The sequence below is a fragment of the Pseudophryne corroboree genome, chromosome 1 (assembly GCF_028390025.1).
Source record: "Pseudophryne corroboree isolate aPseCor3 chromosome 1, aPseCor3.hap2, whole genome shotgun sequence".
In the NCBI taxonomy this organism is placed as follows: domain Eukaryota; kingdom Metazoa; phylum Chordata; class Amphibia; order Anura; family Myobatrachidae; genus Pseudophryne; species Pseudophryne corroboree.
In genome coordinates this window covers 39,133,573-39,159,042 of record NC_086444.1, presented here as the reverse complement: position 1 = coordinate 39,159,042, position 25,470 = coordinate 39,133,573, and the positions used below count along the sequence as shown (strand labels likewise).

At 47.5% G+C, this 25,470-nt stretch overlaps 2 protein-coding genes across 2 annotated transcripts; both read left to right on the top strand.

Annotated features, from left to right (window-relative positions):
• Window positions 1–10,251: 10,251 nt before the first annotated feature.
• LOC135068472 (protein kinase C delta type-like) lies at window positions 10,252–11,532 on the top strand. The gene has a single exon (XM_063964642.1). It carries the CDS (start codon window positions 10,307–10,309, stop codon window positions 11,291–11,293), a length of 987 nt encoding a protein of 328 aa, XP_063820712.1. The 5' UTR covers window positions 10,252–10,306; the 3' UTR covers window positions 11,294–11,532.
• A 7,086-nt stretch (window positions 11,533–18,618) lies between these two features.
• Window positions 18,619–20,160, top strand: LOC135054074 (protein kinase C delta type-like). The gene has a single exon (XM_063957535.1). It carries the CDS (start codon window positions 18,619–18,621, stop codon window positions 20,158–20,160), a length of 1,542 nt encoding a protein of 513 aa, XP_063813605.1.
• The last annotated feature ends 5,310 nt before the right edge of the window (window positions 20,161–25,470 follow it).

Here is a 25,470-nt window from a genome sequence, read left to right as displayed (position 1 = left end):
CCAAGCTAGCTGCAAGCAGGTAGGTTCGCTTCTTCTCCCCTTAGTCCCTCGCTGCAGTGAGCCTGTTGCCAGCAGGTCTTACTGAAAATAAAAAACCTAATTCTATACTTTCTTTTTAGAAGCTCAGGAGAGCCCCCTAGTGTGCATCCAACCTCGGCCGGGCACAAAATCTAACTGAGGCTTGGAGGAGGGTCATAGTGGGAGGAGCCAGTGCACACCAGGTGACCTAAAGCTTTCTTTAGTTGTGCCCAGTCTCCTGCGGAGCCGCTATTCCCCATGGTCCTTTCGGAGTTCCCAGCATCCACTAGGACGTCAGAGAAATATATTTATAACAGACTCTGTGTTATAAATATCTTCTTTTTATTATTTTAATCATTATGACAGGGGAGGCACTGCCTCCCCTGCCTCCCCTGCCTCCACGTCCCTGGAAGGTACTCCTGTCATGTTGGTTTCTCCTCACAGACATTGCCAGATGCCTTCCCTCCTGTGCTAGGTAGATCAGCCTGGCTGCCAGTGCCATCTCTCAGTTGCTGAGGGAAGGATAGGAGTGATTGGGCGGGGCTTCATGCAACTCAGTGGGCAGAGCTTCGGGTGTCAGTCCTGGGCTGTACAGTGGGTGGAGCCTCATCTGACATGGGGCGGAGCTACAGACGGCACGGGGAGTAGGCTGGGCTTAGGAGAGATCGGGACCCGCTGAAGGTGTGAATGGGTAATGTTTCATCTGGGAGGAGGTGAGTGAGCTCATCTGTTGGTGGTGACAGGAAAATTATTTTTTTCCTATCACCACTGCAGTGGAGCCTGTGGGCCTATTTTCATGGGTGGCCTGGAGCTGCAGCTCCACCCGCCCCATTGTTAATCCGGCCCTGACCCCAGGGAGCCACAGCACAGTTTGAGAACCACTGGTCTAGTGTGTACCGAGCGTAATGATTGCAGCTGGTTTGTGATTACAGCTCCCAGCTCCACTTCTGCAACAATGTAATGTGAGTGACAAACTGCAGAGATTAACCCTTTCTGTGACTGCTGCACAGGGATCACACAACCTTTATACATAGGGCGGAGTTCAATTAGGGGAGAAGTTCTCGCCCCGGCAACGAAGTGCAAGTATATATACCACACTTACGGCACGCCCCCAAAATGCCGAAAACGGGTCCGTGGCGCTCGGCCACGCCCACTCGGCGGCCACACCCCATCCATGACAAGCCACTCCCCCTTTTCGGGTTGCGAACGGCTTTGCCACGAAGAGGTCCCTCTTCCTCCCCCTTCAAAGTTGGGAGGTATGATCTGATTGCAGCGCTGCACAATGTATATACTTTAGCCAGCGTCATAGGGACTAACTCAGATCTGATGGCAGCAGCACATTTGTTAGCTAATGGGCAAAACCATGTGCACTGAGGGGGGGCAGATGTAACATATGCAGAGAGAGTTAAGGCCCATATACACTGGACGATTTTGAGCTGATTGCAGCTCACGTTCTGTGTTTTGAGCTGCTTTCACCCACCGCAGGCGCAACAAACTGAAATCCCCTCTCTTTAGAATGGGGCATATTTTGTTCAATTGTTAAAAAACTGTAACGCTCTCAATTCCCTGAACCCCAAAGGCCCTAAACTGGTACAAGAGCTGCCCCAAATTTACTAAAGCTTCTAAAACAGAGAATTGGTGATGTTACCTGTAGCCAGGGCTGGATTAAGGCAGGTGGGGGCCCCTGGCAACAAACGTGTGGGGGCCCCCACTACTAAAATTGCTGGGAGATACCCCCCCACTACTAAAATTACTGGAGGCAGACCCCCCATGGGTAAATGCAATGCCCCCTGCCAGCGTGTATACACACACACACATCAATTGCTGCCACAGATTACCGCCCCCCACAACACACACACACACTCACTCACCCTGGACGCGCCTCAGCCTGGTCGGTGACAGCAGCACACGCCGGCGACTCAGTCAGTGTCTCGCGGGATAGCGAAGGGAAATCCCTGAGACACTGATTGAGCCGCCGGCATGTGCTGAAATCAGAGCTCCTCAGCGGCCGCTGCCGGCGTGTGCTGTAAAGCTCCTCGGCGGCTGCGGGAGACTGTTTCAATTTAGAAAGCAGGGGTCTTGGGGGCCCTTAATGTGTGGGAGCCCCAGGATGGCCGCCCATGTCGCCCCTCTCATAATCCGGCTCTGCTCGAGACAACCAATCAGATGCTATCATTTCTCTATTGCCTTTTAGAAAAATGATAGACAGCATCTGATTGGTTGCTATGGGCAACCTCACCAATTTTCTGTTTTAGAAGCGTTAGTAAATTTCCCCCCAAGTCACAATTCATCCTCTACCCTGAGTTATACCTTCCCAAACATCCCTCATAGACTGCAGCAGGAAAGGGTCAGTTTGACCAAAGAGGAAGTGGAAGGAAAATGCTGTCATTGTCATGTTTAGATGGTTCCCAATGACTCCTTTTGTATTTATGTGCCCTCAAATTTGGCATGCCGCACCAAGTGACGGGTCTCCACATTCATGCCGGATTTCATCTCAGTACGTCCAATAACTTTAGTTGCAGCCCCTCAAACACCATGACCCCTCTCAGGAATTCCCTATGGAATAATTCCATTTTATTCTATTCAGCCTTAACATAAGGGCATCACCGTACCCTTATAATCTCTCTCTGTCAGGTAGGTGGTGCGGCAGGTAAATCCATCTGCCCCTGAGGAGGTGACATCCAGCTATTTACAGGAGCAAAAATGAAATTATATCTTGGCACTCCCAACCTAAAAACATATTATTCCTACATATTATATACTGTTTGTTCCCATTGTGAAGGGCAACAGAATATATTGATGCTTTATAATTAACTGATAATAATTATAATTTATTAATCTGTGTACAAATAAGTCTGCAGACCTTGTTTGGTTCAATAACAAATATAGGAAAGTAATAAGATGTGTGCGGAAGTTTTTCCTTAGTATTTACTATCACCTGACTCTACTAGGGAAAAAGAAACACAAAAATTGCCCCCAAAATTCTCATCCTAGAGCACCAAGTGTGTCAGGGACTTTTCTAACATAAAACCTGGTTATATTATAGGGACAGCAGGTAGCAGGCAGTGACACTGGACCTACAGCAGCTGATGATGATGTCACAATGCTGCTTTGTGATGTCACCAAGCTTTGTGATGTCACTGGCTGCTGGCTCAGTGGCTCATGAACATAATTTCCATTAGTGTATCTTCACCTATTCCAGTGTGAAGCTGCTTTTCTTTGCCCTTGGCAAATTTGTTTATATTGTTTCTACAATATGGATCCAAAAAAGAGAAAGCGACCAAATAACAACGGGTCTGCTATAAAGGAGCTAGCGGCTCCTAGCAAGAGGAAGAAGGAGGAGGATATATGTGAGGAGAGAGGCGATGTTTCCAAAATGGAATTGGCAGGAGACATCCAGGTGCGTGAGGAGAACCAGTCAACTGAGATAGCATCAAAGACTCTTCAAAAGAAGAGAACACGAGAGTCATCAGATGAGTCCCCAACTATGAGGAAGATGAGAAAGACCAGCAGTGGCAGAACTGAGGTCATGCTTAAGAGAATGGCCTCTAAAAGACCCTCAGACAGGACAGGGGACAGTGGAACATGTAAGAAAAAGAAAGAGGAGGAACATCATGATAGTCCAGGCGAGGGACCCAGCATGCCCATCATACCCCAGGCATCAGGACGGAGGGGCATAAAGAGAACTCACACAAGTGAGGAAACTGGCAACAAAAGGAGGAGATCGGCAGATGCAAGTGGGATATCCGTAGCTGAAGGGTTACCTCTTCTGTCTTGGTACATATTACTTTTTATATGATCAATTTCCTTATAATAAGTATAGTGTAAAAGTGAATATTTCTACCTCCCTAATGAAGGGTTAAACATGCTATATGAATTGTTATGTGTTTGAATAGACACGTACGCACTCTCTACAAGATGCCTTTGTCTGTTCATATAATATAAGGCTTGTGTGTGTCTTATCTTCAAGGACAATTACATACCAGATCAAAACTGTTACTTCTGTGTGTTACTAAAATATCCTGCATGTAATGTCGTATGCTACTTCTATTTATCCAATCATATGCTTGCACATATTGTATACACCCATGTTTCTTTTCTATATAGTACTCTGTAATTTATTAAATAAACAGTGTGAATTTTTACTGCTTGTGTTGTGCATGTAACTGATAGCGTAAAGGTTTACACTCCCAGACGTCTGAGAGGCCATCACATCGAGGGTTAAAGAATATAAGGGCAGATCCTTTCAGCTGGGGGCTCGTCCGGGATTCAGTGATCGTCCCTGAATGGTAAAAATAGAGAATTTATTGTCTGTCTTTGCCATACAGGATTGCGGTCATACACTGAAGCTGAATCCGTGTCAGTGTTCCGGGAACACGTGACAAGGTAATATTTAAGTCCGGGACTTAATATTACGAAGTTTTATGTAAAAGCATAAAACAGGTATCAGGGATACCATAGAATCTTTAATGTCTGGGACTTAAAGATACGTCTGAGAAAGGACCAGGCGTCCAAGCGCAATTCTCCAAAGACGTTAGTATCTGGGATACTTAAAAAAAAAAATAGACCTGGGGTCTATACATAACGTAGATTATACCTCGATCTGATCGTCTATATATATATTCTTGTATGTTGTAGTGAGATAAGTTCTTATATTTGGTTCAGACGGCTGGTAAGTTTTCGTCTGCCAGATATCTTTACTCAAACACTTTTCTTGCTTCCTGTTTAAAACGCTGTATTTTTCTGACATCTTGTACGAATGGTAAGCGTACCCGTCAAAAGATTTAATGTTCTCATTATACAGATAATATTGTGATATTGTCAATGACTAATTAACTGGTGTTAGCTAATGCATGCATAGAAAGTTTTTGTAAATTGCATTTTTTGTTGTGAAATTGCATAGAAGGTTTTTTTTTTTTTTGTAAACTGCATTTTTGTTGTGATATTGCATAGACAGTTGTTGTAAGTTGTTGTGGAAATTGCGTAGAAAGCTGGTGTAGATTGCATTTACTATGGGAGGGGGTCAGAGTAAGACAGTCATTTATCCCCCGCCCCTCCCTGGTGAGACATGCAAGATGTATGTCGCCCGCAACTCTACCTCAGAGTATTACTTAGTTAACCCATGGGTGGATAATTTAGCGGGATGGACAGAGAAAGCAGGACAGGACCCATTCCTACGGGAAGGCAGTAATTACCCTTTCTATATGGAGATTTAAGAAAAAATGTCAGTTCCCAATAGCACAGAAGCGAAGCTGCAGAGAACTGTAAATCTTTGAAAATCCCTCTCGCCTCCCCCCTTTGCATTCCAATGTATCCTGCGCTCAGAGACACAAATCTCTTGGCAGCAGTAACCCTTTCACACTAGATGGGATCGCCTCCAACTTCACTGCTGGAGGGTGCGTCCACTAGCTCTATCCCTAGCACCAATAACCCAGAGTTTAGATAATAGTAAAACACTGTCCCAAGCCCACCATTACCCTCGATGGCTGTATATCTTATTTGCGCAAAGCTTGCAAAGGACGCAGCTATACACATATGAAGGAGGTCTTTAAAACCCGTGCTCCTTTGCCTGTGCTTTTTTGCCTGTCGCTGTAGCTTGTAAACAGAAACCTTCATAGTCTGTTACTGCGTTTTGGAAAAGGTTTAAGGACTGCTGGACAGATGACGCTGGCTTACCTTTGCTTAACTCAGAAAGCTTACTCATTTCCCCACCAGACAGAGCCAACCCCGCAGTCAGGGAAGATTCCAAAGACCCCGCGCACTGACGGGGCCCGGAGGAGGGTATCCCAGCCTTTATTCAACTCTCCCGTCATAGTAAAGATTCACCTCTGCTGCCACTTATTATAAATGGAAGTAAAATTCCCTTTTTAGTGGACAGCGGTGCAACAACCAGTGTTTTGTGTTCTGACTTATGCAGTATCCCCTCTCACCAGAAAAGATAGAAGGTCTCCGCCCCGTGATACAGCAATTCTTACAACAGGGTATTCTCAGACATATTGTATCACCATACTGTACTCCTGTGAACCCTGTTGCCAAAGCTGATGGCAGTATAAGATTTGTACAGAATCTCAGAGCGATCAATCAGCTAATTGTCCCAATTGCACCAATTGTTCCAGATGTAAACTCACTCATTTCTGCAATCCCTGCAGATGCTGCGTTCTTCTCTGTAATTGATTTGAAGAATGCCTTTTTTTCAGCATACCTGTAGATTCACAGACACAATTACTTTTTGCCTTTTCTTTTGAGGGTAAACAACTTACCTGGTGCAGATTAATGACGCACCTGTTGTCTCCAGGCCACATTGAGGCCCTGGCAACCTCACCATGGTTCAGTCCTGCTACAGTATGCAGATGATCTGCTGCTCTGTAGTAAAACTGAGGAGGCCTGCCGAGAGGATGGTGTTTCATTACTAAACTGGCTTTGTGAATGTGGACACAAGGTGTCCAAAATAAAAATGCAATGGTGTAAAAAGCATGTTGATTACTTGGGTTTTGTGCTCACTCAGGGAGAGAGGAAGGTCAGTCCGCGGCGCATACAGTCTGTATTGGGCCTGGTCACCCCAACTACCCAGAAGGAACTACTGTCCTTCCTGGGTATGGTAAATTACTGCAGACAGTGGATATCTGATTGCTCTTATTATGATAACATTTTGAGACAAGCCACACTGAAGGACAAGCCTAAAACTGTACAATGGTCACAAGAAATGTTAACTGCATATGAAAGTTTAAAATGTATGTTGATAAAAAGTCCGGCACTTGGCCTCCCCAGTTATGTGCTACCTTTCCATCTATATGCAAGGGACAATTGTAAAACCATGGCGGGGGTGCTCACACAGTTTCATGGAGGGAAGTTGCGCCCCGTGCATTTTTTTCCAAAGTCATGCCAGTGTCTGTGCAAGGTATGCCTGCCTGCCTCAGGGCTTTGGCAGCCTGTGCAATGGTTGCAGAAATGGCCACTACCCTCACTTTAGGCCACATCACAGTACTCCACACCACACATGATGTCCTGGCAATACTTAAAGGCTTACACACACAGTACATGTCAGCACAACGCCTTAGTGGATATGAAGTACTCCTTTTGAGTAACCCTACCCTTACCATTAAGTACACTGCTAGTTCTTCTGGCCCTGCACCCATTCTCAATGCCCTTTTAGGCTTGAAAGGTCCCGAGGATGAACCACCCGACCTACATGACTGTGCTGCTTCCATTGAAGCTGAAACTTCTCCCAGACTTGACATGTCTCCCGTTCCCATACCAGGCGCAGACGTAGTTTTTGTTGACGGCTCATGTAGTAGGCCCAATGACAATACATACCAGGCTGGCTATGCCATTGTCACCCTCCCTGATACTGTGTTGGAAACCCTACCAATACCTTATCAGTCCGCGCAAGCTGCAGAACTCATTGCACTCACTAGAGCATGTCCCTCCCTTGACAACGTCCATCTGCTCACTCAACTTCAGGCTGCTGCGACTAGTGCTGGTCTCTCCGACTGGACTTACCCAATTCTGCAGAAAAAATCCTAAATCAGGATTAATCTGCAAAGAGGGGAAACCCTGTATACCCCAGTCCAGTGCCCCTTTGCTCGTTGCCCAGTGCCGTGGTGTTGGTCACCGTGGTGAAGCCACAACACTCCTCCTACTAACCAATGATTTTTATGTTACTAATGCCAAATCACTTGTGGACCAGTATGTTAGCAGATGCATCACTTGCCTCAGGAACAACCCTAATAAAGCTAAACACCAGCATCTTGAATACCCCACAAAAGACTCTAGGATACTCACCCTTTGAAATACTAATGGGTAGACCCTTTTCCTACACCCTGGGCTAAGAAACCACTAGTAATACAGGAAGGAGATCTAGAACTCATCAGAGAAGAGTATGTCAGGTCCCTGATAACAAAACTGAATGAAATTGAACATGAGGTTGTTTGTAAAAACCCTTTGAATCCACAGGAACCTACACACCCCTTTAAAGTCAGAGACAGAGTCGTGGTGAAGGTGCTCCCCAGGAACAAGAGCCCAGGAGACTTCACCTATGGTCCAGAGACAGAGGTCGTAGCAGTTACCCGAACAGCAGTCCTGACAGAGGAAAGTCCTGCCTGGATCCATGCATCCCGAGTAAAAAAGGTTCCTAGACCAGACCTAGAGAGGGAAGCAAGTGATTCCAGTGAGGTACGAACCGGGGCAGACAGCCCTGACCTCCCACCTAGCGAAGAAAGAAGAACAGAAGAAGATGAGGAACCTGTCCCCTATCTTTATCCTGGGGACTACCTTGATAGCCCTACTGGCCCTCACTCACCACACAATATGTGAGGTTGATATTACACACACTAATGGGATCCCCACCTTGTGGTATAATTCCTCTAACACACACGTAGCCACATATATCCTTGACTATTTTATGTTATATACAACAAAGAAGGAAATCAGGAATGTCTGAGACAGTATATATTTGTGTTACTGACGAATGGTACTATGACATTAGATATTATGGATCTAATTGTAATTCCTGGGAATATGTGGGGTGGAATACAGGAGTAGATTGGAAATATGGCCCATCATTTGCAAAAAAAATAGATGGAGCAAATATGGAGTACCCCTACTTTCTAGACTATCCATTCATAAGATGGATGAAGGCCCAAATTCATACAGGTTTAGACTAAACATAGTGAACCCTAGCAGAAGCGACAATGAGACTTATGTACTTGGTATATGGTGGCTATTACTAACCCTAGCTTTGAAGACACCCTAGCTATTGAAACTGGTTTCCCTGACATTAATTTTTGGTTGGAATGGATGAAGTATAGTGCTAACAAACACAATAAAAGCAACTGTTATGTCTGTGGCAAATCTAGGCCCCACCTAGGTACAGTGCCCCTTAATATACCCCTAGAACAGGAAAATTGTTTTTTCAGCCTTTTTAATGATCACCGATGACCCCACTCCTCCCTCTAATACTCCTGCTAATCGAAAGAAAAGAGCACTCCCAGGAGGTAGCTTTGACCCCCACGTATACATTGATGCTATAGGGGTCCCAAGAGGTGTTCCAAATGAGTTCAAAGCTAGAGATGAGGTGGCTGCGGGTTTTGAGTCATTGTTCCCTATAGTAACTGTAAATAAAAACGTAGCCTGGATTAATTATATATATTATAATCAACAAAGATTTGTTAATGATACCAAAGATGCTCTTAAAGGTATAGCTGAACAGCTAGAAGCCACTTCCCAAATGACATTTCAAAATAGAATGGCCCTTGACATGATCCTAGCAGAAAAAGGCGGTACATGTGTTTACATTAGTAAGGTGGAAGGCTGTTGTACATATATTCCTGACAACACTGGTCCCAATGGTAAGGTTACTTTAGCCATAAACAAGTTAGAAACCTTATCCATAGAACTTAAGAAAAATTCAGGTATTGATAACCCATGGAGCCAATATTTTGGATGGTTTGAAAATTGGAAACAGGCTCTTGTGCAAATAAGCATATTCATACTTGTAACTTTAATTCTTGTAGGCATTATAGTTTATTGTGTAATCCCCTGTGGAAAGAAACTTACCTCCAAAGGCATTGATAAGGCCCTGATGTACTATGATATAACCACCAGTCCTGTCACCTCCTCTGATAGTAAGGGACCCGACGATTATGTCCAATATCTCAAGAACTGGAGGAACAAGAAAGGAGCCTCACTCAAGAATCATGTCATATAATAATCATGATTCTAAGAGGGGATTGAAGGGTTACCTCTTCTGTCTTGGTACATATTACTTTTTATATGATCAATTTCCTTATAATAAGTATAGTGTAAAAGTGAATATTTCTACCTCCCTAATGAAGGGTTAAACATGCTATATGAATTGTTATGTGTTTGAATAGACACGTACGCACTCTCTACAAGATGCCTTTGTCTGTTCATATAATATAAGGCTTGTGTGTGTCTTATCTTCAAGGACAATTACATACCAGATCAAAACTGTTACTTCTGTGTGTTACTAAAATATCCTGCATGTAATGTCGTATGCTACTTCTATTTATCCAATCATATGCTTGCACATATTGTATACACCCATGTTTCTTTTCTATATAGTACTCTGTAATTTATTAAATAAACAGTGTGAATTTTTACTGCTTGTGTTGTGCATGTAACTGATAGCGTAAAGGTTTACACTCCCAGACGTCTGAGAGGCCATCACATCGAGGGTTAAAGAATATAAGGGCAGATCCTTTCAGTAGCCAGCACCCCAGAAACTACAGCTGCGTCTCACCTTCTAGCCAGTTTGACCTTCCACAGAATGCTTGGAGAGGGCGGCTTTGGGAAGGTGTTCCTAGCTTCCCATTCCATCAGCAAACAGCGTCTGGCAGTGAAAGTAATAGAAAAGAGTCAAGAAGTGAAGAGCATTAAGAAATACTCCATGTGTGTAGAGAAAGAGGTGCTGAAAATAACTGGGGAGAGTGCATTCTTCCCGCACACATATGCAGCGTTCCACACACCGGGCCATATATTCTTTGTAATGGAGTACCTGAGTGGGGGAGACCTCTTCCAATTAATACAGCGCAGAGGCCCATTTGATGTTCCTACCATCAGATTTTTTGCAGCAGAAATACTCTGTGGGCTGCAGTTCCTGCACACAAGAGGCATTGTCCACAGGGACATTAAGACAGACAATATACTTCTGGATGCAGCTGGCCATGTCAAAATCGCAGATTTTGGCCTCTCTGTGATGAATGTCCATGGTGATAAGAAAATCTCAGGACAAACTGGGACTCTGTATTACATGGCCCCAGAGATTACCTCTAACATCCCATATAACACCACGGTAGACCTCTTTTCATTCGGGGTAGTATTATTTGAAATGGCTACCGGAGTATACCCCTTTCATGCTGGCGATGATTCTGACGAGGTTATGCTGTCTATCAGGCAAGATGCTCCACGCTATCCGAGCAATCTCCATCCAGAGATTAGGGACATCCTTGAAAGACTCTTATGCAAAGACCCAGAGGAAAGGCAGAAACTCTGTAGTAACATCAAATGTCATCCATTCTTCAAGTCCATAAACTGGAAGCAACTAGAGGCCGGCAGGATAACTCCCCCATTTACCATGTATCCTACCCCAGAGACAATGGCTGAAGCTATACCGTTGGATGACCTGCTCTCACCTACAGAATCTGCAATATCTTCAGAGGATGAGCGCCTGTTCACAGGATTCTCCTTTACCAGTGACATGTGGACAACAATGACCTGCGCAAGGCAAACTACCAGCTGGTGTATCCTCCTCTAGGCAGTAGCACCACCAGCTGCCTCCTCCTCAAGGCACAAGCACCACCAGCTGCCTCCTCCTCCTGGCACAAGCACCACCAGCTGCCTCCTCATCCCGGCAGCAGCACCACCAGCTGCCTCCTGCTCCCGGTAGAAGCACCATCTGCTGCCTGCTCATCCCGGCAGTAGCACCACCAGCTGCCTCCTGCTCCCGGTAGAAGCACCACCTGCTGCCTAAATGCATATAGGCCAGGTTAGGGACTTGCAGAATATTGGGGTCCCTTGACGTGGGCTGCAAGCTTAAATGTTTTGATCAAAACATGATAAAACCCCCTCTATTTTATTTGCTACACACAGATTTGCAGTATATTATTGTTAGAGCTGACAGCAAATGTCTTTCTCTTTTATATAAATATATGGCATGAATAGTGCCACGCAGCTGGTACCATGTACAATATGGGTAACACCGAGTGCGGGCATATTTCTTTTCTGTTATATCACGGCATCTTACAATTAAGGCTATGACAGACCTAGTTGGGTGCGGCTCACACGCCAGCTCTGTATAGATGTTCCCCTCTGTAGCTGGGAGTACATGTAACTGCAATGTAATGGTGTGCTGGGCATATATGTTAGATTAGGGACTAGAAGAATGTAGGGGTCCCTTGACGTGGGCTGCAACCTTATATGTTTTGATCAAAATATGACAAAATCCCCAATGTTTTATTTGCTACGTTTACACAGGTTTACAGTAGACTATTGTTAGAGCTCAAAATAAATGTTTTTCTATCTCCTACTAATGGCAGTAACACCACACATAGTACAGCAGCTGACACACACACACACACACACACACACACACACACACACACACACACACACACACACACACACACACAGCAGCCTGACACACACACACACACACACACACACACACACACACACACACACACACACACACACAGCAGCCTGACACACACACACACACACACACACACACACACACACACACACACACACACACACACACACACATATATGCACAGTCACCTGACACCCACACACACACAGCAGTTTACATACACACACACATAAACACATTGGCCTGACACCCACACACACACACAGCAGCTGACATATACACACGGCAGCCTGACATGCACATGGACATATGCACAGTGGCCTGACACACACACAAACACACACACACACACACACACACACACACGCACAGCAGCCTGACACACAGGGCCGGTGCTAGGGTGTTCAGCGCCCTCCTGCAAACTCTAAATTTTGCGGCCTCCTACCCACAAGCAGCCACATTGCGCTTGCGACTAGCTGCATCCAGTTAGTGGGAGTGCACACACCATACGATCGTATGGATCACGGGTGTGTGAGAGAGAGGATAGCAGGAGAGAAAGCGTGACGGGTAGAGGGTGAAAGTAAGTGGGTAACAGGAATGTCAGTGGGTGACAGGGAGAGGGTAGCTACAGTGAGAGATAGTGGGAGACGGGCACAGAGTGAAGCTAGGGAGAGGCAATGGGCAACAGTGAGAACTGGAAGGTGACGATGAGATGGTGACAAGCAGAGGGTGACAAAAGAGAATGACGGGGAGAGGGTGAGCGTCAGTGGGTGACAGGAGAGAGAGGTGATGGGGAAAGGGTGAGAATCAGTGGGTGACAGGGATAGTTCTACAGGAGAGAGAGGTGATGCAGAGAGGGGTGGGTGACAGGGAGAGGGTGACAGGAGAGAGAGTTGGATGACAGGGAGAGAGTGACAGGAAAGAGAGGTGACGTTAAGAGGGTTGGATGACAGGGAGAGGGTGGCAGGAGATAGAGGTGACGAGGAGAGGGTTGGATGACAGGGAGAGGGTGATAGGAGAGAGAGCTGATGGGGAAGGGTTGTGACGGAGAGAGTGACTGGAGAGAGAGGTGACGGGGAGAGGATGAGAGAGTGGGTGACAGGAGAGAGAGGTGACGGCTGTGGAGAGGCAGCAGGTGGCAGGCAGTGGAGAAACTGCATTTAACAAAAATTGAAACATTACATGTCCGGACTTACAGTACCATGAAGACAGAGCCGGCCCTAACCAATATGATGCCCTAGGCAAGATTTTGGCTGGTGCCCCCTAGCACCGCCGCTAGTTCTGCAGGAGATGCCTGGCATGAGTCAGCTGACAGCTCGGCTAACGTTTGGCACCTTTTGTTCATGAAAATGCATTTTATTTGCATTACTATGTGACTAGGACTCACAAGCAGCTGCTGCTGATTAAAATGATATGCAGCATGCCTATATTCTGTGTGCAACTGCGACTGTATCTGCATACGAAATGCTACATTACAGTGATTTCCAGGAATACACTGCAATGTAGCATTTCGTATGCAGATACAGCCGCAGTCACACACAGAATATAGGCATTCCGCATATCATTTTAATCCGCAGAAGCTGCTGGTGCCCCTAAGCATACCAAATGCCCTAGGCATTTGCCTAGTTTGCTTATGCCTAAGGCCGGCTCTGCATGAAGAGAAACACTTCCTATGGTACAGTAAGTCACTGCCACTGCTAGGCAGTCCCTGCGGGTGACAGATTTTACTGGGGGGATGCAGCCCTGTAGTCCATAAGTAAAATCTGTCACTCCTAGTGACCTTTACACAACATATGGAGGTATTCTATTACCCACGGTCATTGATGGCGGGTAATTGTGTCTCCGGGGGGCTATTCAATTAGCCCTGATAAGGCTGTGCGAGACATGGCTTATAAGAGATTTTTTTTTCATCTACCTCGCCACAATGACTAATTAAGCAATTAATCCCCCCTCCCCACACGCTACACCACAGCTACCCTACAGCCCACTCCCCTCTGGCGGGAAAGGGAACGCCATTAGTAACTTCTTAGAGATTACCAATCTTTTATCAGGGAAAGCCCACGCTTCTTCACACACTTCATTTAATTCTTCTGATGGGGGAAAAACCACGGGTAGTTTTTTCTCCCCAAACATAATACCCTTTTTAGTGGTACCTGGGTTTATATCAGAAATTTGTAACACCTCTTTCATTGCTTCAATCATGCAACGAATGGCCTTAGTGGACATTAGACTAGACTCATCGTCGTCGACACTGGTGTCAGTATCCGTGTCGACATCTGCATCTGCCATCTGAGGTAGCGGGCGTTTTAGAGCCCCCGATGGCCTTTGAGACGCCTGGACAGGCACGAGCTGAGAAGCCGGCTGTCCCATATTTGGCATGTCGTCAAATTTTTTGTGTAAGGAGTCGACACGTGCACGCAATTCCTTGCATAAGTCCATCCACTCAGGTGTCTGCCCCGCAGGGGGTGACATCCCTTCTATAGGCATCTGTTCCGCCTCCACATCATTATCCTCATCAAACATGTCGACACAGCCGTACCGACACACCGCACACACACAGGGAATGCTCTAACAGAGGACAGGACCTACAAAAGCCCTTTGGGGAGACAGAGTGAGAGTATGCCAGCACACACCAGAGCGCTATATAATGCAGGGACTAACTGAATTATGTCCCCTATAGCTGCTGTTATATATACTGCGCCTAAATTTAGTGCCCCCCCTCTCTTTTTTTACCCTTTTCTGTAGTGTAGACTGCAGGGGAGAGCCAGGGAGCTTCCTTCCAGCGGAGCTGTGAGGGAAAAATGGCGCCAGTGGGCTGAAGGAGATAGCTCCGCCCCTTTTTCGCGGACTATTCTCCCGCTATTTTATGGACTCTGGCAGGGGTAATTATCACATATATAGCCTCAGGGGCTATATATTGTGATATTTTTGCCAGCCAAGGTGTTTTTATTGCTGCTCAGGGCGCTCCCCCCCCCTAGCGCCCTGCACCCTCAGTGACCGGAGTGTGAAGTGTGTATGAGGAGCAATGGCGCACAGCTGCAGTGCTGTGCGCTACCTTGGTGAAGACTGATGTCTTCTGCCGCCGATTTTCCGGACCTCTTCTTGCTTCTGGCTCTGTAAGGGGGACGGCGGCGCGGCTCCGGGAACGAACACCAAGGCCAGTTCCATGCGGTCGATCCCTCTGGAGCTAATGGTGTCCAGTAGCCTAAGAAGCCCAAGCTAGCTGCAAGCAGGTAGGTTCGCTTCTTCTCCCCTTAGTCCCTCGCTGCAGTGAGCCTGTTGCCAGCAGGTCTTACTGAAAATAAAAAACCTAATTCTATACTTTCTTTTTAGAAGCTCAGGAGAGCCCCCTAGTGTGCATCCAACCTCGGCCGGGCACAAAATCTAACTGAGGCTTGGAGGAGGGTCATAGTGGGAGGAGCCAGTGCACACCAGGTGACCTAAAGCTTTCTTTAGTTGTGCCCAGTCTCCTGCGGAGCCGCTATTCCCCATGGTCCTTTCGGAGTTCCCAGCATCCACTAGGACGTCAGAGAAATATATTTATAACAGACTCTGTGTTATAAATATCTTCTTTTTATTATTTTAATCATTATGACAGGGGAGGCACTGCCTCCCCTGCCTCCCCTGCCTCCACGTCCCTGGAAGGTACTCCTGTCATGTTGGTTTCTCCTCACAGACATTGCCAGATGCCTTCCCTCCTGTGCTAGGTAGATCAGCCTGGCTGCCAGTGCCATCTCTCAGTTGCTGAGGGAAGGATAGGAGTGATTGGGCGGGGCTTCATGCAACTCAGTGGGCAGAGCTTCGGGTGTCAGTCCTGGGCTGTACAGTGGGTGGAGCCTCATCTGACATGGGGCGGAGCTACAGACGGCACTGGGAGTAGGCTGGGCTTAGGAGAGATCGGGACCCGCTGAAGGTGTGAATGGGTAATGTTTCATCTGGGAGGAGGTGAGTGAGCTCATCTGTTGGTGGTGACAGGAAAATTATTTTTTTCCTATCACCACTGCAGTGGAGCCTGTGGGCCTATTTTCATGGGTGGCCTGGAGCTGCAGCTCCACCCGCCCCATTGTTAATCCGGCCCTGACCCCAGGGAGCCACAGCACAGTTTGAGAACCACTGGTCTAGTGTGTACCGAGCGTAATGATTGCAGCTGGTTTGTGATTACAGCTCCCAGCTCCACTTCTGCATCAATGTAATGTGAGTGACAAACTGCAGAGATTAACCCTTTCTGTGACTGCTGCACAGGGATCACACAACCTTTATACATAGGGCGGAGTTCAATTAGGGGAGAAGTTCTCGCCCCGGCAACGAAGTGCAAGTATATATACCACACTTACGGCACGCCCCCAAAATGCCGAAAACGGGTCCGTGGCGCTCGGCCACGCCCACTCGGCGGCCACACCCCATCCATGACAAGCCACTCCCCCTTTTCGGGTTGCGAACGGCTTTGCCACGAAGAGGTCCCTCTTCCTCCCCCTTCAAAGTTGGGAGGTATGATCTGATTGCAGCGCTGCACAATGTATATACTTTAGCCAGCGTCATAGGGACTAACTCAGATCTGATGGCAGCAGCACATTTGTTAGCTAATGGGCAAAACCATGTGCACTGAGGGGGGGCAGATGTAACATATGCAGAGAGAGTTAAGGCCCATATACACTGGACGATTTTGAGCTGATTGCAGCTCACGTTCTGTGTTTTGAGCTGCTTTCACCCACCGCAGGCGCAACAAACTGAAATCCCCTCTCTTTAGAATGGGGCATATTTTGTTCAATTGTTAAAAAACTGTAACGCTCTCAATTCCCTGAACCCCAAAGGCCCTAAACTGGTACAAGAGCTGCCCCAAATTTACTAAAGCTTCTAAAACAGAGAATTGGTGATGTTACCTGTAGCCAGGGCTGGATTAAGGCAGGTGGGGGCCCCTGGCAACAAACGTGTGGGGGCCCCCACTACTAAAATTGCTGGGAGATACCCCCCCACTACTAAAATTACTGGAGGCAGACCCCCCATGGGTAAATGCAATGCCCCCTGCCAGCGTGTATACACACACACACATCAATTGCTGCCACAGATTACCGCCCCCCACAACACACACACACACTCACTCACCCTGGACGCGCCTCAGCCTGGTCGGTGACAGCAGCACACGCCGGCGACTCAGTCAGTGTCTCGCGGGATAGCAAAGGGAAATCCCTGAGACACTGATTGAGCCGCCGGCATGTGCTGAAATCAGAGCTCCTCAGCGGCCGCTGCCGGCGTGTGCTGTAAAGCTCCTCGGCGGCTGCGGGAGACTGTTTCAATTTAGAAAGCAGGGGTCTTGGGGGCCCTTAATGTGTGGGAGCCCCAGGATGGTCGCCCATGTCGCCCCTCTCATAATCCGGCTCTGCTCGAGACAACCAATCAGATGCTATCATTTCTCTATTGCCTTTTAGAAAAATGATAGACAGCATCTGATTGGTTGCTATGGGCAACCTCACCAATTTTCTGTTTTAGAAGCGTTAGTAAATTTCCCCCCAAGTCACAATTCATCCTCTACCCTGAGTTATACCTTCCCAAACATCCCTCATAGACTGCAGCAGGAAAGGGTCAGTTTGACCAAAGAGGAAGTGGAAGGAAAATGCTGTCATTGTCATGTTTAGATGGTTCCCAATGACTCCTTTTGTATTTATGTGCCCTCAAATTTGGCATGCCGCACCAAGTGACGGGTCTCCACATTCATGCCGGATTTCATCTCAGTACGTCCAATAACTTTAGTTGCAGCCCCTCAAACACCATGACCCCTCTCAGGAATTCCCTATGGAATAATTCCATTTTATTCTATTCAGCCTTAACATAAGGGCATCACCGTACCCTTATAATCTCTCTCTGTCAGGTAGGTGGTGCGGCAGGTAAGTCCATCTGCCCCTGAGGAGGTGACATCCAGCTATTTACAGGAGCAAAAATGAAATTATATCTTGGCACTCCCAACCTAAAAACATATTATTCCTACATATTATATACTGTTTGTTCCCATTGTGAAGGGCAACAGAATATATTGATGCTTTATAATTAACTGATAATAATTATAATTTATTAATCTGTGTACAAATAAGTCTGCAGACCTTGTTTGGTTCAATAACAAATATAGGAAAGTAATAAGATGTGTGCGGAAGTTTTTCCTTAGTATTTACTATCACCTGACTCTACTAGGGAAAAAGAAACACAAAAATTGCCCCCAAAATTCTCATCCTAGAGCACCAAGTGTGTCAGGGACTTTTCTAACATAAAACCTGGTTATATTATAGGGACAGCAGGTAGCAGGCAGTGACACTGGACCTACAGCAGCTGATGATGATGTCACAATGCTGCTTTGTGATGTCACCAAGCTTTGTGATGTCACTGGCTGCTGGCTCAGTGGCTCATGAACATAATTTCCATTAGTGTATCTTCACCTATTCCAGTGTGAAGCTGCTTTTCTTTGCCCTTGGCAAATTTGTTTATATTGTTTCTACAATATGGATCCAAAAAAGAGAAAGCGACCAAATAACAACGGGTCTGCTATAAAGGAGCTAGCGGCTCCTAGCAAGAGGAAGAAGGAGGAGGATATATGTGAGGAGAGAGGCGATGTTTCCAAAATGGAATTGGCAGGAGACATCCAGGTGCGTGAGGAGAACCAGTCTACTGAGATAGCATCAAAGACTCTTCAAAAGAAGAGAACACGAGAGTCATCAGATGAGTCCCCAACTATGAGGAAGATGAGAAAGACCAGCAGTGGCAGAACTGAGGTCATGCTTAAGAGAATGGCCTCTAAAAGACCCTCAGACAGGACAGGGGACAGTGGAACATGTAAGAAAAAGAAAGAGGAGGAACATCATGATAGTCCAGGCGAGGGACCCAGCATGCCCATCATACCCCAGGCATCAGGACGGAGGGGCATAAAGAGAACTCACACAAGTGAGGAAACTGGCAACAAAAGGAGGAGATCGGCAGATGCAAGTGGGATATCCGTAGCCAGCACCCCAGAAACTACAGCTGCGTCTCACCTTCTAGCCAGTTTGACCTTCCACAGAATGCTTGGAGAGGGCGGCTTTGGGAAGGTGTTCCTAGCTTCCCATTCCATCAGCAAACAGCGTCTGGCAGTGAAAGTAATAGAAAAGAGTCAAGAAGTGAAGAGCATTAAGAAATACTCCATGTGTGTAGAGAAAGAGGTGCTGAAAATAACTGGGGAGAGTGCATTCTTCCCGCACACATATGCAGCGTTCCACACACCGGGCCATATATTCTTTGTAATGGAGTACCTGAGTGGGGGAGACCTCTTCCAATTAATACAGCGCAGAGGCCCATTTGATGTTCCTACCATCAGATTTTTTGCAGCAGAAATACTCTGTGGGCTGCAGTTCCTGCACACAAGAGGCATTGTCCACAGGGACATTAAGACAGACAATATACTTCTGGATGCAGCTGGCCATGTCAAAATCGCAGATTTTGGCCTCTCTGTGATGAATGTCCATGGTGATAAGAAAATCTCAGGACAAACTGGGACTCTGTATTACATGGCCCCAGAGATTACCTCTAACATCCCATATAACACCACGGTAGACCTCTTTTCATTCGGGGTAGTATTATTTGAAATGGCTACCGGAGTATACCCCTTTCATGCTGGCGATGATTCTGACGAGGTTATGCTGTCTATCAGGCAAGATGCTCCACGCTATCCGAGCAATCTCCATCCAGAGATTAGGGACATCCTTGAAAGACTCTTATGCAAAGACCCAGAGGAAAGGCAGAAACTCTGTAGTAACATCAAATGTCATCCATTCTTCAAGTCCATAAACTGGAAGCAACTAGAGGCCGGCAGGATAACTCCCCCATTTACCATGTATCCTACCCCAGAGACAATGGCTGAAGCTATACCGTTGGATGACCTGCTCTCACCTACAGAATCTGCAATATCTTCAGAGGATGAGCGCCTGTTCACAGGATTCTCCTTTACCAGTGACATGTGGACAACAATGACCTGCGCAAGGCAAACTACCAGCTGGTGTATCCTCCTCTAGGCAGTAGCACCACCAGCTGCCTCCTCCTCAAGGCACAAGCACCACCAGCTGCCTCCTCCTCCTGGCACAAGCACCACCAGCTGCCTCCTCATCCCGGCAGCAGCACCACCAGCTGCCTCCTGCTCCCGGTAGAAGCACCATCTGCTGCCTGCTCATCCCGGCAGTAGCACCACCAGCTGCCTCCTGCTCCCGGTAGAAGCACCACCTGCTGCCTAAATGCATATAGGCCAGGTTAGGGACTTGCAGAATATTGGGGTCCCTTGACGTGGGCTGCAAGCTTAAATGTTTTGATCAAAACATGATAAAACCCCCTCTATTTTATTTGCTACACACAGATTTGCAGTATATTATTGTTAGAGCTGACAGCAAATGTCTTTCTCTTTTATATAAATATATGGCATGAATAGTGCCACGCAGCTGGTACCATGTACAATATGGGTAACACCGAGTGCGGGCATATTTCTTTTCTGTTATATCACGGCATCTTACAATTAAGGCTATGACAGACCTAGTTGGGTGCGGCTCACACGCCAGCTCTGTATAGATGTTCCCCTCTGTAGCTGGGAGTACATGTAACTGCAATGTAATGGTGTGCTGGGCATATATGTTAGATTAGGGACTAGAAGAATGTAGGGGTCCCTTGACGTGGGCTGCAACCTTATATGTTTTGATCAAAATATGACAAAATCCCCAATGTTTTATTTGCTACGTTTACACAGGTTTACAGTAGACTATTGTTAGAGCTCAAAATAAATGTTTTTCTATCTCCTACTAATGGCAGTAACACCACACATAGTACAGCAGCTGACACACACACACACACACACACACACACACAGCAGCCTGACACACACACACACACAGCAGCCTGACACACACACACACACACACACACACACACACACACACACACACACACACACACACACACAGCAGCCTGACACACACACACACACACACACACACACACACACACACACACACATATATGCACAGTCACCTGACACCCACACACACACAGCAGTTTACATACACACACACATAAACACATTGGCCTGACACCCACACACACACACAGCAGCTGACATATACACACGGCAGCCTGACATGCACATGGACATATGCACAGTGGCCTGACACACACACAAACACACACACACACACACACACACACACACACACGCACAGCAGCCTGACACACAGGGCCGGTGCTAGGGTGTTCAGCGCCCTCCTGCAAACTCTAAATTTTGCGGCCTCCTACCCACAAGCAGCCACATTGCGCTTGCGACTAGCTGCATCCAGTTAGTGGGAGTGCACACACCATACGATCGTATGGATCACGGGTGTGTGAGAGAGAGGATAGCAGGAGAGAAAGCGTGACGGGTAGAGGGTGAAAGTAAGTGGGTAACAGGAATGTCAGTGGGTGACAGGGAGAGGGTAGCTACAGTGAGAGATAGTGGGAGACGGGCACAGAGTGAAGCTAGGGAGAGGCAATGGGCAACAGTGAGAACTGGAAGGTGACGATGAGATGGTGACAAGCAGAGGGTGACAAAAGAGAATGACGGGGAGAGGGTGAGCGTCAGTGGGTGACAGGAGAGAGAGGTGATGGGGAAAGGGTGAGAATCAGTGGGTGACAGGGATAGTTCTACAGGAGAGAGAGGTGATGCAGAGAGGGGTGGGTGACAGGGAGAGGGTGACAGGAGAGAGAGTTGGATGACAGGGAGAGAGTGACAGGAAAGAGAGGTGACGTTAAGAGGGTTGGATGACAGGGAGAGGGTGGCAGGAGATAGAGGTGACGAGGAGAGGGTTGGATGACAGGGAGAGGGTGATAGGAGAGAGAGCTGATGGGGAAGGGTTGTGACGGAGAGAGTGACTGGAGAGAGAGGTGACGGGGAGAGGATGAGAGAGTGGGTGACAGGAGAGAGAGGTGACGGCTGTGGAGAGGCAGCAGGTGGCAGGCAGTGGAGAAACTGCATTTAACAAAAATTGAAACATTACATGTCCGGACTTACAGTACCATGAAGACAGAGCCGGCCCTAACCAATATGATGCCCTAGGCAAGATTTTGGCTGGTGCCCCCTAGCACCGCCGCTAGTTCTGCAGGAGATGTCTGGCATGAGTCAGCTGACAGCTCGGCTAACGTTTGGCACCTTTTGTTCATGAAAATGCATTTTATTTGCATTACTATGTGACTAGGACTCACAAGCAGCTGCTGCTGATTAAAATGATATGCAGCATGCCTATATTCTGTGTGCAACTGCGACTGTATCTGCATACGAAATGCTACATTACAGTGATTTCCAGGAATACACTGCAATGTAGCATTTCGTATGCAGATACAGCCGCAGTCACACACAGAATATAGGCATTCCGCATATCATTTTAATCCGCAGAAGCTGCTGGTGCCCCTAAGCATACCAAATGCCCTAGGCATTTGCCTAGTTTGCTTATGCCTAAGGCCGGCTCTGCATGAAGAGAAACACTTCCTATGGTACAGTAAGTCACTGCCACGGCTAGGCAGTCCCTGCGGGTGACAGATTTTACTGGGGGGATGCAGCCCTGTAGTCCATAAGTAAAATCTGTCACTCCTAGTGACCTTTACACAACATATGGAGGTATTCTATTACCCACGGTCATTGATGGCGGGTAATTGTGTCTCCGGGGGGCTATTCAATTAGCCCTGATAAGGCTGTGCGAGACATGGCTTATAAGAGATTTTTTTTTCATCTACCTCGCCACAATGACTAATTAAGCAATTAATCCCCCCTCCCCACACGCTACACCACAGCTACCCTACAGCCCACTCCCCTCTGGCGGGAAAGGGAACGCCATTAGTAACTTCTTAGAGATTACCAATCTTTTATCAGGGAAAGCCCACGCTTCTTCACACACTTCATTTAATTCTTCTGATGGGGGAAAAACCACGGGTAGTTTTTTCTCCCCAAACATAATACCCTTTTTAGTGGTACCTGGGTTTATATCAGAAATTTGTAACACCTCTTTCATTGCTTCAATCATGCAACGAATGGCCTTAGTGGACATTAGACTAGACTCATCGTCGTCGACACTGGTGTCAGTATCCGTGTCGACATCTGCATCTGCCATCTGAGGTAGCGGGCGTTTTAGAGCCCCCGATGGCCTTTGAGACGCCTGGACAGGCACGAGCTGAGAAGCCGGCTGTCCCATATTTGGCATGTCGTCAAATTTTTTGTGTAAGGAGTCGACACGTGCACGCAATTCCTTGCATAAGTCCATCCACTCAGGTGTCTGCCCCGCAGGGGGTGACATCCCTTCTATAGGCATCTGTTCCGCCTCCACATCATTATCCTCATCAAACATGTCGACACAGCCGTACCGACACACCGCACACACACAGGGAATGCTCTAACAGAGGACAGGACCTACAAAAGCCCTTTGGGGAGACAGAGTGAGAGTATGCCAGCACACACCAGAGCGCTATATAATGCAGGGACTAACTGAATTATGTCCCCTATAGCTGCTGTTATATATACTGCGCCTAAATTTAGTGCCCCCCCTCTCTTTTTTACCCTTTTCTGTAGTGTAGACTGCAGGGGAGAGCCAGGGAGCTTCCTTCCAGCGGAGCTGTGAGGGAAAAATGGCGCCAGTGGGCTGAAGGAGATAGCTCCGCCCCTTTTTCGCGGACTATTCTCCCGCTATTTTATGGACTCTGGCAGGGGTAATTATCACATATATAGCCTCAGGGGCTATATATTGTGATATTTTTGCCAGCCAAGGTGTTTTTATTGCTGCTCAGGGCGCTCCCCCCCCCTAGCGCCCTGCACCCTCAGTGACCGGAGTGTGAAGTGTGTATGAGGAGCAATGGCGCACAGCTGCAGTGCTGTGCGCTACCTTGGTGAAGACTGATGTCTTCTGCCGCCGATTTTCCGGACCTCTTCTTGCTTCTGGCTCTGTAAGGGGGACGGCGGCGCGGCTCCGGGAACGAACACCAAGGCCAGTTCCATGCGGTCGATCCCTCTGGAGCTAATGGTGTCCAGTAGCCTAAGAAGCCCAAGCTAGCTGCAAGCAGGTAGGTTCGCTTCTTCTCCCCTTAGTCCCTCGCTGCAGTGAGCCTGTTGCCAGCAGGTCTTACTGAAAATAAAAAACCTAATTCTATACTTTCTTTTTAGAAGCTCAGGAGAGCCCCCTAGTGTGCATCCAACCTCGGCCGGGCACAAAATCTAACTGAGGCTTGGAGGAGGGTCATAGTGGGAGGAGCCAGTGCACACCAGGTGACCTAAAGCTTTCTTTAGTTGTGCCCAGTCTCCTGCGGAGCCGCTATTCCCCATGGTCCTTTCGGAGTTCCCAGCATCCACTAGGACGTCAGAGAAATATATTTATAACAGACTCTGTGTTATAAATATCTTCTTTTTATTATTTTAATCATTATGACAGGGGAGGCACTGCCTCCCCTGCCTCCCCTGCCTCCACGTCCCTGGAAGGTACTCCTGTCATGTTGGTTTCTCCTCACAGACATTGCCAGATGCCTTCCCTCCTGTGCTAGGCAGATCAGCCTGGCTGCCAGTGCCATCTCTCAGTTGCTGAGGGAAGGATAGGAGTGATTGGGCGGGGCTTCATGCAACTCAGTGGGCAGAGCTTCGGGTGTCAGTCCTGGGCTGTACAGTGGGAGGAGCCTAATCTGACATGGGGTGGAGCTACAGACGGCAATGGGAGTAGGCTGGGCTTAGGAGAGATCGGGACCCGCTGAAGGTGTGAATGGGTAATGTTTCATCTGGGAGGAGGTGAGTGAGCTCATCTGTTGGTGGTGACAGGAAAATTATTTTTTTCCTATCACCACTGCAGTGGAGCCTGTGGGCCTATTTTCATGGGTGGCCTGGAGCTGCAGCTCCACACGCCCCATTGTTAATCCGGCCCTGACCCCAGGGAGCCACAGCACAGTTTGAGAACCACTGGTCTAGTATGTACCGAGCGTAATGATTGCAGCTGGTTTGTGATTACAGCTCCCAGCTCCACTTCTGCATCAATGTAATGTGAGTGACAAACTGCAGAGATTAACCCTTTCTGTGACTGCTGCACAGGGATCACACAACCTTTATTCATAGGGCGGAGTTCAATTAGGGGAGAAGTTCTCGCCCCGGCAACGAAGTGCAAGTATATATATACCACACTTACGGCACGCCCCCAAAATGCCGAAAACGGGTCCGTGGCGCTCGGCCACGCCCACTCGGCGGCCACACCCCATCCATGACAAGCCACTCCCCCTTTTCGGGTTGCGAACGGCTTTGCCACGAAGAGGTCCCTCTTCCTCCCCCTTCAAAGTTGGGAGGTATG